Source organism: Fulmarus glacialis, unplaced genomic scaffold (genome assembly GCF_000690835.1).
Source record: "Fulmarus glacialis isolate BGI_N327 unplaced genomic scaffold, ASM69083v1 scaffold14009, whole genome shotgun sequence".
In the NCBI taxonomy this organism is placed as follows: Eukaryota; Metazoa; Chordata; class Aves; order Procellariiformes; family Procellariidae; genus Fulmarus; species Fulmarus glacialis.
This window is the reverse complement of record NW_009235362.1, coordinates 1-12,510: the sequence shown is the minus strand read 5'-3', so window position 1 is coordinate 12,510 and position 12,510 is coordinate 1. Positions and strand designations below refer to the sequence as shown.

General features: G+C 39.5%; 1 protein-coding gene across 1 annotated transcript in view; it reads right to left on the bottom strand.

Annotated features, from left to right (window-relative positions):
* The window catches only part of GFRA1 (GDNF family receptor alpha 1), a 145,253-nt gene extending 133,160 nt beyond the window's left edge, over positions 1 to 12,093 (bottom strand). Inside the window, exons 1-3 of the mRNA XM_009586012.1 lie at positions 12,054 to 12,093; positions 10,664 to 10,966; positions 9,288 to 9,371 (exon numbers count right to left, since the gene is read on the bottom strand). Coding sequence (XP_009584307.1) covers positions 9,288 to 9,371; positions 10,664 to 10,966; positions 12,054 to 12,093 — 427 coding nt within the window. The remainder of the gene's footprint in view (positions 1 to 9,287; positions 9,372 to 10,663; positions 10,967 to 12,053) is intronic.
* Positions 12,094 to 12,510: the final 417 nt, after the last annotated feature.

Below are 12,510 nucleotides of genomic sequence, written 5' to 3'. Positions count from 1 at the left end.
AAGAGACAAGGGGGTACATGTGGAAAGGGCACAGCACGGGGAGAGAAGATAGGAGCTCTGTCTGAACAGAGAGTGGGGGCATCCAGGAGATGGAGGACTCTGGTAGGAAACCAGGCTTTATTAGTTCTATTACTCAGGAACAATTTCTTTTATTAGACCACATCTCAAAGTCTTTACAGGGAGGGTGAGAGAACAATTTGGAGAATGCTGGAAAAAGCAGAGTTTAAGGGAAGCTTTCAAGGAACAGAGAAGGCGTTGCCTCACCAGAGGTACCAAACAAGGGAGGACTGGGAGGCGTTGGGGGAATGGAGAAAAGGAGAGCAGGGTGGAGGGCAGAGGCAGACCACAAAGCAAAGACATCAGACAGGAGAGCAAAGACATCAGACAGGAGAGCAAAGACAAGCCTGTCGTAAAAAAGGAAAGGGAATAACTGTAGTCAGATTTCTGGGAAACAAGTAGCTGAGGTGGAAAGCTGAGCCACTCCATGCTGCAGTGACTGAGAAAGAAACCATTGAAGTCCTACAGCCGGAGGGGATTTGTTGGAGGAGTTACGGTTCACAGAGAGCAAAGTCGACAATCAAAGAAGGCACGGCGGTATATGGAAAAGGTATGTCAAGGCAGGAATGAGTTGTGGTTATTAGCTCAAGGAAGCAACAGCATTTAGCACTGCCTGACCGTCAGGGTTAAATGTAAGAAACCTTAGCAGTGGTCTGGAGGCTGTGGGACTGGGGAGCAGGGAGAATCAGATACTGTCTCTTGTGGAGGAGAAACAGGGAGACGGTGATTTCTGGTTTTGGTGAACTGAGATTTAGTACTGAATTTAGGGTGCAGAATTTAAAAGGAAGAGAGAAGCTTTTAACACTTCTGAACCTCATCAGCTGCATGACAAAACTTCAATGGGAAGATGCATTTTATGGACACCAGACAGTGATAAAATTGTATAACCAGTGAATGCAGAAATTCATCTTTATTTATAGGTTCCTATTCAAATTGTTTGATATCTTCAACTCTCTTTACAACCCATCATTTCCGCAAATTTCTATGCAGGAAGAGCTATCTCTATGCCATTACACTTTGTGTCATGCATCTCTCCCGTTAAATTTCAGGCTGAGTGCAGATTGTACAGGACAAGAGCCTGACATTTATAAAAATTGTCAGAGCATCATGGTAACTAAAGAACTATTCCAAAAATAACTCAATTGTGTTAACGCCCTAACTATACTGACAGCATTGTTGCTGCATTAGTTTCATCCACAAGAAATACAAAAGAAATATGCAAGAATATAAAAATAATACCCCAAAAATATAAAATAAATTATAGAATTATTAGTTTTCATAAACAAAAATGGTCACATTTCTAAAAATCAAAGCTGTAAACACGTTCCTTTCTCAGGTTAAAATAATATAATGTACAGCTTAAAATAAGAAATGTTGGATACTCGTCACAAATAAGTTCTGCCTTACAATCCAGAAATTCTTATTTCTTCTCATCACACACAAACATTTTACTCTTAGCATTTTTAACATACTGTGAGCACCTGACAGACACCACTGGCTCTTCCAAGACTGTCAAAGTTATCCCTGAGAGTCAGATACAAATAAGGTTACAAAAATAAAGTTTTAAAATATTTTAAAATGTAAAGAGCCAGAGTGCAAATTGCCTGCCATAAACTGCACCTTGCTGTGCCATCAAGAGACAGAAAGCTGCAGGATGCTGCTCTTTTGGGCACTGTTCTCTGCATTTCACCAGGGGACACAGCTTACAGACGAGGCACTTCAGGACCCCTCCGAGGACGACTGCCATAGAAATATGCCCACTCAGTGCACGCTTCTCTCCTGCGCCATCTTTATCACCGCAGTATTCCCAACAGTACGCTCAGCACTGTGCCAAAGCTGACACATGGACCATGGGCTTTTTCTCACTCGCACCATGTCATGCCTTCAGCAGCCCCATTAGCAGGCTAGTTGTGTCCAACTGCTTACCCCTACAAGACAGCAGAGTCTGTAGATACCTGACAAAACTGGGAACTTCCCAGCCAGTTTTGTGTTTCTAAGGTCCCCTGGCAGCCCACGCCTGTTCCTACTCACCACGTCCTTGAAACGGTGGTACCCCTCCCCACAGATAACCAGATTCTGCTTCCCTCCTCAGTGACTAGTAAGTACCTGATCTCTCCACTTAATCCCACCAATACCACTACTAGCACCTGTGTGCTTTTGCTCCTACTTCATAGGAACTAGCATGGCACTTACGCAAACCATAAAGCTAGCCTGTAATGGGAAACAGAAGAATACACAATGTGCTGCTCAAAAGCGCATACGCGTTTGCTCATTTGATATCTGGCCCACCGCACTATAATTGAGCTCTTCCTGTGAAGATACAGATTAAAGGGATGGCAAGTCTGCTCTCCAAAGATGCTACACTAGACAAAGAAAAGACGTGGTTCACTGTATATGCTATACATTGAACGCAAAATTCCTGGCCATGCTTATTCAACTATCCACCTCCCAACACTTTCCTCTGAGGCTTCAGGAGAATACTGCTCTCCTTTGAGTTTTCTTCAAAGACCCCTAAATATTCTCTCATACTACTCCCAGCATTCAAGGAGACGCTGAATATTCATGCATAAATACTCTGTGTTGTATCACCAGATGCTTCCTCCTTCCATGGAATGGATTTCCTCTTGTTAAAACAGGTTGACAAAGCCTGCCTAGACTGCTTGGACAAGCAGAAACTACATTTGCTCAAAGCTGTGCATTTTAAATACTTGAGGAACAAAGACCTTTTCTTCTGTCTTACAGATCTTCAAAGAAATTAGCAAAAAAGTTCCAATAATCTCACCAAGGAAAGAAATATGGACTAAGCTGAGGATATTTACATATTCCTGTTCAGGGTTTCAATCTGCTGAAGTTAAAGTGTGTAAGCATTGCCTTTATAAGCTAGTCAATCAGTTACTTCAGCAAGATACTTAATTCCCATCTCATAATCAGATCTAGCTCAAGAAATGTCGAAAACAGGAAATTCAAAGAGCTCCTGCAAGCTAACAGTCACCAAAGTGATTTTCTTTTCTGTGAAGTCCAATCTGATTATGAAAATGCAGAGGTGGAAATCAGCAACTAGTATCTATGCGCTCTTGATAACTTGTTATCTGACTGGAAGCCAGCCTAGTTGTCTCTGCAAAGAAAATCTGCAGACAGAAATGTCAAAGAACACAAATATTGTACATGCTCATATTAGATTTATTTTTGTCAAACTATTTTCATTTTGTTAAATGCAACTAAAATAGATGCCTGTGTTGTTTGGGTTTTTTCTTGCAACAGGCAAAGGGCCACAAATTCTTACTGGGGAAAGAAGAGTTAGTCTTGATTTATAACTGTAAAAACAATATTATATATTGGTCCAAGGACTATTACTTTAATGTATCACTTTACAAAGGAAAATATAGTTGTGCATGTGACAATCTTGTGTAGGCTAAATTAACAATCTGGTTTTACTTTTCTGTTATCAAAAGGCTCAACCTTCAGAAAACCAGAACTAAGCCAAAAAATTACAACAGGAAGCAGAATACATCATAATCAAATAAAAAGATTTTGATGTGTTATGCTTACTTCAGTGGGAACAGAATCAGATTGCAAGACTCCTATTAACTTAATAAGATCTGGTTTATTGTTTATGAAATTGGGTGAACGTGCAAGGTACCCAACATGAAGTATCTCATTTTTTTAAAATACACTGCAACGATATGGGAGGTAAGAGCTAATAAGAGCATTGTAAACAGTCAAGAGGAATCAACATTTTTAATATTTTGTAAATTCGATTGCCTTTGTAGAAAAGTGGCATCTCAAATATTCTTACAGAAATGTCAGAAAAAGACATAGTGTTAAGTTAGAAAAATATGTAGCATTTGAAATATACACAGATTTAGGAATAGAACCAGGATTAGAGGCCCCCATCCTCCTGTAGGAACTGGGGATGTCATACAGTTTAATTCATGGGAGAAGCCACTAATTCACATGCCACAAACCCCAAAAGGAAAAAGCAGTGAATCTGTTGGCTAGGACAGGCACTCTAATTTATATTTTTGATAAACAATTTTAAAAATGCTATATATGGATTCTACAAAAGAAAAGTAATTTACCAGGTAGGAAAAAAAGAGGCAAATGATAATTAAAGTGTCAGGGACTGGCTACCCAGAACACAGCTTTTATATTAGTTCAAGAATTGCAAAAATGAATGGGGAAACATTAAATTCTTGATTAAAAGAATTTTGGGGTTATGAAAGTTTGGGCAAAATTAATTCACTATGACACAGTGTTTTCTAGTTCTACAACCCCTCTTCACAGAAGTAGCAGAAAGAGAAGGTATGAGGAATCCTAAAGGGTCTTAAGCACACAGACAAGGAAGCTCTGTTTCTCTGGATCCTGAGAATTCATATTGAAAAACCCCAACCTTCCTTCCCCACCTTTGCTGATAGCAACTTTTCCAAAGGAAACACTTGCAGTCCATTCTCTGTGATGTCTCTACCCCATCCCTGGGAAGGACAAAATAATGGGGAGGGGCCAGATAGCTGTCATCAATACTCAAAGCAGGTTTTATGCTGGGGAGAGGGAAGTCTCCCCTTATAAAAGTCTGTCAAATCTTGAAGGAAGTGTTTTACATACTGGACGTCATTCTTTCCCAGCATCGACTTTCTGATCTGTGGACACCGATGATACAGGGTGCGTAAACGACTTTGAAAAACTCAGAAGAAGAAGGGAAAACTACTAACTAACCCACTCTCCTTCTGAACAACGTAGAGATCCTAGAGGAAGACCCAGACCCATCTTCATGAAATCCTACAGAAAGAATGTACATGAGACTGCCTGATTTAAATGCCACCAGCACACACACCCTTCTGAGAATTCCAGCACTGGTAACTTTTTATAGTCTCAACTTTTTGAATACAATAAAAGGTGAACTTACTGACCATAATTGTTTGGATTTGTACTCATAGCTTATTCAGTATGCAAATCAAAGATGCTAACTTCATGTGCTGTGCTACCCATGTAATAATGTGGAACGACACACTCCAGTAAGAAGCCCTATGTGCTGTGCTGTCTACTGAACTCTTGTTTTTATTTAACAAATTTACCATAATAAATATAAAATATACCCTTTTCTAAATATAAGCTTCCAGATACCTTCTGCAACAGAAGATTCCCAGAGTTTTTAAAGAGTAAACAGCCCCTCATGAGAACAGCAGAATCAGGAAACACTCCTTTTGACATATAATCACGAGCCCGTTTTTTTCTCTCATTTGTTAATGATACAAAAGGCACTTTGCAAGAAGAGTTTACTACACTAAAAAGAAATATTGGCAAAATAATTCATTTCTACCTGTCTAGCATTTTAGCAACTAGAAGCAAGATGTAACTTGCAGCATGTAACCGACCAATTCTCCACAGTTTACCAGCAAAACCTACACATTTTAAGAAATATTCTGATTTATGTAGCCTGTTCTTTAAAATTATTTCTTAACATAATAGATGTAAAAGAAGGAAGAAAAGATACACAAAGCTGAACAATGGGATAATAAGCCTGTGATTAACTTAAAAGTGAATCCATGGGAGGAGAGCATTATGTCATCCTAAATACACTGATCTAAATAGTTAATTCTTTTTAATATTAAGTATTCTATTTACACCACTTCACAGATACGGGTTAAGGCATTTTATTCAGCTTTAGGGGCTCTCCATTTTGTGTTGAAATGAATGAGACATTTCAGAAACATTTATTTTGTAAGTATTTCTACAGGTACGTGAAGCTACAGTTTTTATGCAGGATATTTCCTTACAACATGCCACAGAGATGACCGCTATATGTATCAATTGATACCGAAATAGTAAGATTACCTTCTCATTGCGAGGCTCAATGTCAAATACAATACAAATTCAAGTGGCAAACTGTTCCCCAGGTAGTAAAAAGCTGTAGATAGCTTTAACAAGTGACTAATTCAAGCATCTATCCTTAATTTGGTGTGAAACTCACCTCTGAAATCCAATCAACAGATTTTGCATTTACTGTGGTTGTGACAGAAGTCAATGGCCTCAAAATGTTTTCACCTCTCAGAAGTTGTTAAGGTTTAAGCAAAAACGTCGGTTTAAGCAAAAATGTCTGTTTAAGCAAAATCTTCACATCATAACAACTAACCCAAATCTGTTACTCTCTAAAACACATACACAAGTCTTCAGTAATTTGAAGAGCTGCCTACCAGCAAGAAATTCACACCCTTGAGGCAGAAGCACCACATCAGACATAGTAGTTCTAAAGAAAATTCAGACCTAGACATGCCCAAAACAAAAAACCAAGACAGCCCTGTCCTTCAGCTGGGAAGACTCATAGTCCTGGATTTGGCCATGTGAGGTGTCAGAGGACTAACTTTATAGAACGAGCTGAATTATGAACTTAAGTGTAGACGGAAAGGAAGGAAGATCAGAACCTTGAATACTCAGGATACATCATCACAACTAAATCAAACACTGAACTCACATTCCTGTTTTAGCCATCATTTTTTTCTTTTTTTAATAAATGACACTTTCCTTGCAAATTTAGCAGTGATTCAAATGCAAAATTTACACTTGTTAGTATCTAAATATATGATACCCCGGGCTTAACAGCTAGTACTACGATAAATAATTTTGTGGGTTTAGATCTTTCTTTTCTGTGTTGTCAGACATTATCTTAAATTTTATATAGAACACTTAGCTTGTCTTTCTAGTTCTAGACTAACCACACCACTAGTCCCAGTATAACATAGACCACTTGAAAATATAAAACAAAGCTTCACTTTAGTAACACAACTGCATCACTTGTTCCATTAACATAATGGGAACTGGAGAGAAACTACAAACTTAGTAACAGGTTTAGCAATATATTCCTGATTTTTGTTTTAAATCAACATATTGATGCTTGAATGATTAATGAGAAAGTGGCATCCTGTTTCCATAGAGGATGCAATTTTGAACATCTTTCAGTATAGAATCAGATCAACTTTAACTGCTTTTAAAAACTGACCTCCATTTCTTATATACGCTACGAAAGACTTATGTAACACAAAAAACAGTCATCTTAGCCAATGTTTTTCCCCTTTTATGTACCATAAAAGACAACTGTTGTGATTTTCTATACTGTCACAAAAATAAATTAAAACAATGGCAAAAGCATTACACCTGGTATATACCAAGTCATACAGTACCACAGAATGGCCTTTGTGAGATGAAAGGGGTAATCGCTGCTTCTGATTACACCCAAGTAACTTTAATGAGAGTGCAGCAACATCTATAAACACAATGACGACATTAGCAGAACACCAGTTATGAAACCCCTGCCAACACTGCTTGTACAGGGGTTTTTTGTTTTGTTTTGTTTTAATCAAGATATAAAAATCTTACCAAGTTCTGCTGTTTGGGGTATTTGCAGAGCCCTGCAAAAAATCTGTAAGACTAGGCAGCTTTAAAGAATGTAACATGCAGTAGTAACCATGACGATAAGAAAAATGCTTTTGCTAATCTTTTTCTTTCAGACAACAATACTTTCAAATACTGGTGTTTTTCCACTGTATTACAACTTTTGTTTGTTGCGCCCTGTGAATCTAGGCCTCCAGTCCTTGTAAACATGAAACTTCTGACAAAGTGAACAGCAATTTGGGGTGCACTAGTAACACAGAATGAGTCCTAACCAGTCTACCAGCATATGAGTGACTGGTAGGATGGACATCACTTGTTGGCAACTATGTCTTATTTCATTGTTGCACAGAATAGGTAGAAAAAAAAAATTACTACATTTTTAAGATAATTACTTTGCAAGTAAATGAGAAATCTAAAAAATAATAGAAAGGCAGAGTGTACATAGGGTATTTCTATGGAGATCATAAAACTGCTGAGATGGGTTGACCATAAACTTTGAGAAAACAGCCTGGAACTCCTCTGCATTGATTTTGTCTTGATTTTGTATTAAGTTGGGATTTTTAAGCAATAAAAAATAAAATAAACAAAGATTCTTCAGAAATTAATCTTTGTTCTCTACTATTTCTCCAACAGAATGCTTTCAAAAGATGTAGGTGATTTGGATCTGAAGTCACATTTTGAAAAGTAACTAAAGGGCTGATTTTCAAAGGCATTAAGATACCTAAAGATGCATTAAGCACTTAGAATTTTTAAAATTGCCTGGGCATCTAACGCCTATTTAAATCACTTAGTCCTTTCTGAAAATCCCAATGGGCAGTTATCTACATTTTATATGTCTATATGCCTTTGAAAATCTGTACCATTAAATACTTAACAACCTAAGTCCTCCTGGCTTTTAATGAGACTTAGGGTCCTAAAAAGTGTAAGTACTTCTGAAAATTGGTCAAGCTACTCTCTCTGGTCTTTTCTTCTTTCTCTTAAAAAGCCATCTACTAATGCTTATCGGTAGCATATCAGTTACCTACAGCTTCAACATGTCAGACTTACACATTATACTGTGCACATTCAATTTTTTTATGTGACTAAGCAAATAAAGGTCCTGAGTACCAACTGCATCCTCATAAGACTTTCTGAAACTCCAAAAAAAAATTAATTCCAACCCTGTGAATGCCCAAAAATCATTGTTTCAATAGATCTGATCCAAAATTAGTATAATTTAGGTTGATAAAAAACCAAACAGCATAGTTTAATTACCGAGCAACATATTCAAATTACTACAAACAAGTTTTGAAAGACAGCCACGCAGCAACAAAAAATGTTCAGAGAAAAACTAGAAAAAGAAGGAAGTTGTGCATAGGCTCTTTAAACAGGCAGCAGTTCCAGAAAAGAAGATAAGCCTTAATTTTGAAATTTCTTCTTTAAACAAAAATGTATGAAACCATAAAGCATTCCCTTATGCAAACATTTGAAAGATTTATTTTCTGATCTTCTTTAATGTCAATGGGACATAACTTGCACTGACCACATTCCCAAAAAGGAACTGATTTGTAAATTAGGAACGCAGGGAATCAGATTGCCACCTACAGGAAAATTTAGCATTTATTGTCAAGAATGACTCCAAAAGAATACAAATTGCCATCCTGTCAAGCACTCTTTCAGTTTTAGTTATTATTTCAAAACCAATTAGTATTTTCTTTTGTGCAACTATATCATGAACTCCTAAATCCAGAAAGCCATTAACATTTCTTTTTATTTAAGAGACCATTGCTTGAAAGTTCCATAATTCAACTACAAAGCAGCATACTATAATCATGTTTTGGATAAAGAATTTTAAGTCTGCTTACCTGATACAATTGGTGCTAGTCTGAATATGTCTGATAGTCTGCTGTTAACTGGTTCATAAGGGGAATCTTCAAGCAAGTCATTTCCTAAAGACAAAAAATACTTGGATTTTTTTCTTATTCAAGAATTCAAGATAAGATTTTGTTGTTTACTTTTACTCTGAAATGAAGTTACTCTGTAACAGCAAAAGGTACTCCCCTTTAATCTGTTTATGTGGCTACTTCTCCTCAAAGCATTATCTATAAAAACACCTGAAAGCAGCTGGTTGTTTATCCCTGACACTAGTTCCTTCCTCTCCTTCATCCATGGATAAGGTCATAATTTGCAGAGACGGCCTGTGACATCACAGGGACTGTCCCATCTCGTGCCAGCAGGAGAGACGCTGTAGCAGGGATGTTCCTCCTCATTCACCCTAACAGTAGAGCTCTTTTTAGAGGAGCAGCCCAGGTAACAGCCAAAAACTAGCATCTTTGGAATAAAACACTCCTAACAAGATGCTGTTGGAAGGGAAACTTTTTATGATGCAGAAAACGTCCAAGAGTAGTGTAATTTATTATGAAAGTTAGAACAAAAATATATACGGACTCATTAAGACATTCCAGTTGGTGCCTGGATAAATGAATAGAAAGGGATGACTTCCCTTTTTGCAGAAGCAACTACAGAAAAGACTTAAATGGGGACCACACTGAAGTGAAAGACTGCATCTTCAATTCCAGGGCCAGAGCAAAACAGGGCTAAAAATTATGTATCTCATATAAGGACCCGACTGTTCTCAGTAGACTATGGGAAATTTGCCAGTGACATCAAAAACAGAAGTCCCAAGTCAATCACTGTCATATCCCTTCAAACTGGCCATCTAGGAAGCACAAACTTCTTTTTTTCTGCCTCAGCATGCCCAGGGAATATTGCTAGTAAATACAGGAAAGGAAAGAATAAACTTTTCCTTAAAACAATGCTCCTCTTCATATTACATTTAACTTTCAGCAAAGAGCTAAGAAACTAGTTCCAGTGTCCTGTGATCTTGTTAGGTGAGTCCTAATTAAGGAGTTTAAATATTATTAGGAAAATGTCTCCAAATGATTGTTTTTGTAGCTTTTGCACTTGCTAGTGCCCTTATCTTTTGACTCGGGTTTAGAAAGGTCAGCTGGGTCCCCTGGAGGAAACCCTCATTGTGGATTTCCCAACAACAGGAGACGGAGCAGCAGCTGTTCTTGCGTCGGATGAAAGGTCCTCAGTTTGCAGCTGAAGAGCACAATGTGAATTATGGGGTCAGACTCTCGGTTTAGCCTCAGTGGCGGTAGCTAGCTGCGGATGTGAGGGGCTGCAAAATCACACACTGCATTAGGGGAGTGTAACATTTCTTTGTTTTGCAACGTACCCTGTAAGCTCTGGTACATGCTCCAGTAAATGCGCAGGCAGTTTTTCTCCTTCTTCATGCCTCTCTTACAGCGGCAGTTGTACAGAGATTTCTGCTTGAGAGCTTCCATGGCGCTTTTGCATTCGTCCTTTGCCTCCAGGCCTGTCGCCCGGCTGAAGTTGCTCTCTTTGCCGGCTACACACTGCCTCAGTGTCCTGTATTTAGTACTACAGCTCTGCTCCTTGAGACACTGATCGCTGGCTTTCACACAGTCAAGGCGGTCCCCTCCAGGCAGCCCGTTCACTTCTGCGGACAAAAGTACATCTAGAGAGAGGAGACACAAACCAACAAACTCTCGTTGAGGGATGAGGCTGATTTAACCAGGGCTCCAAAGCAGGCATCCGGGAAGCACAAGGCACCTCCTGCCGCAGCACATGCAGCCAGCCCCACGGACAGCACCTTGCTAACCTCAGGGCTTCATGCTACACCTTAGGAAAAAGCACACGGGGTTTTCATGGTCTTAGGTCCACTTTTGTGGAAGTCCAAGGAAACAGTACGTTTTAACCCTACTGGTTGATTTATGAGAAAACACAAAAAGGAAAGAAAACCCACAGGGGTTAATGTGCCTGACAAAACAAGCATTCATTATTCCTCAGATCCACTTTGGTGAAACAAATAACCTTTCCATTCGAGTGTTTAACTGAGGGGTTAAATATTCGGCCTCACTTTCCACAAGAGCTTTGCTGAAATTTCAATTACATCCGCGAACAACCAGCTCAAAGAGATAAGTATCCTCACTGATTGATATTAGCCTCTTTTTGCGTCAGTCACTTTTTAAAGGCTGTACACATTTTTGCTTATTCTACATGCATAAAGGTAGAATTTATGACTCCCTCCCCTCCATTTCTCTCCACGTATGATGCTTTTGCAAGAGAACAAAGCAAATTACATTAACTCTCTCCTCTCCATCGTGCCCCCTGTCACGCTCCCTCAGACACATGCAGATGGAAACGCAAACACCTCCTGTGGAAAGGAAACCAGTTTGGGCTGCAAACCACTCACAGTCAGGCAGGTTACCAGGTTCAGGTGAAGATGTAATCCTTCAGCTGACCCTTGTCACCCCCCACCCTCCCCAAGCAGCCTTATTTTATTAAAATGAAAAGTTTCCCTGTAACTTGCGAGAACCCAATTTAACAAGAGGCTACGCAGGCAAGTATCTAAATCTCTAATCTCCCAGAGCTTTAGATACAGACGGGGTTAACTGATGTGAGGCAGAGCCGTAAAAACTACTGGAAACTTCACTGTTCTGACTAAACAATAGACTGACAACCGTCAGATATCCGATCCCGTAAACCCTATGCTTTGCTTTATGAAGCAACGTACAGAGAGAAATCAGACGCCAGCAACTTACCCACTAAGGGCAAAGCGAAGTACAAGATAGCGAGAAACATCTTGCTGTCTTCGGATAGTTTCCCCAAACGAGCTGATGTGCCACAACAAAGAGGATCAGCATGTAGATATTCCAAAACCGCCGAGGTCCAAAGGTTCCAAGTTCAGATCCATTGAATTCAAGGAAAAAAAGAAACCCTCTTCCTCTTCACCGCTACCACCACCAGCGGCAGGAGCAGCGACGCAAACGCTGAGCTTTTTCCCTTAGATTTCAGGTCTGAGCAACCTGGAAACACAAGCACTGACTTCAGTGAGGGAGCGAGAGAAGCGCACGCACGGGTATATGTGTGTGCGAGTGAGCAACCGGGAGCGGGGCAGGAGCGCCGGTCGCCTCCTTGGGTGGGCAGCGCCTGTTCCCAGGGAGGGACCGAGAGCACTCACGAAGGTGGGGGGGGACGAGATCCGCGGCGCCCGCCCCC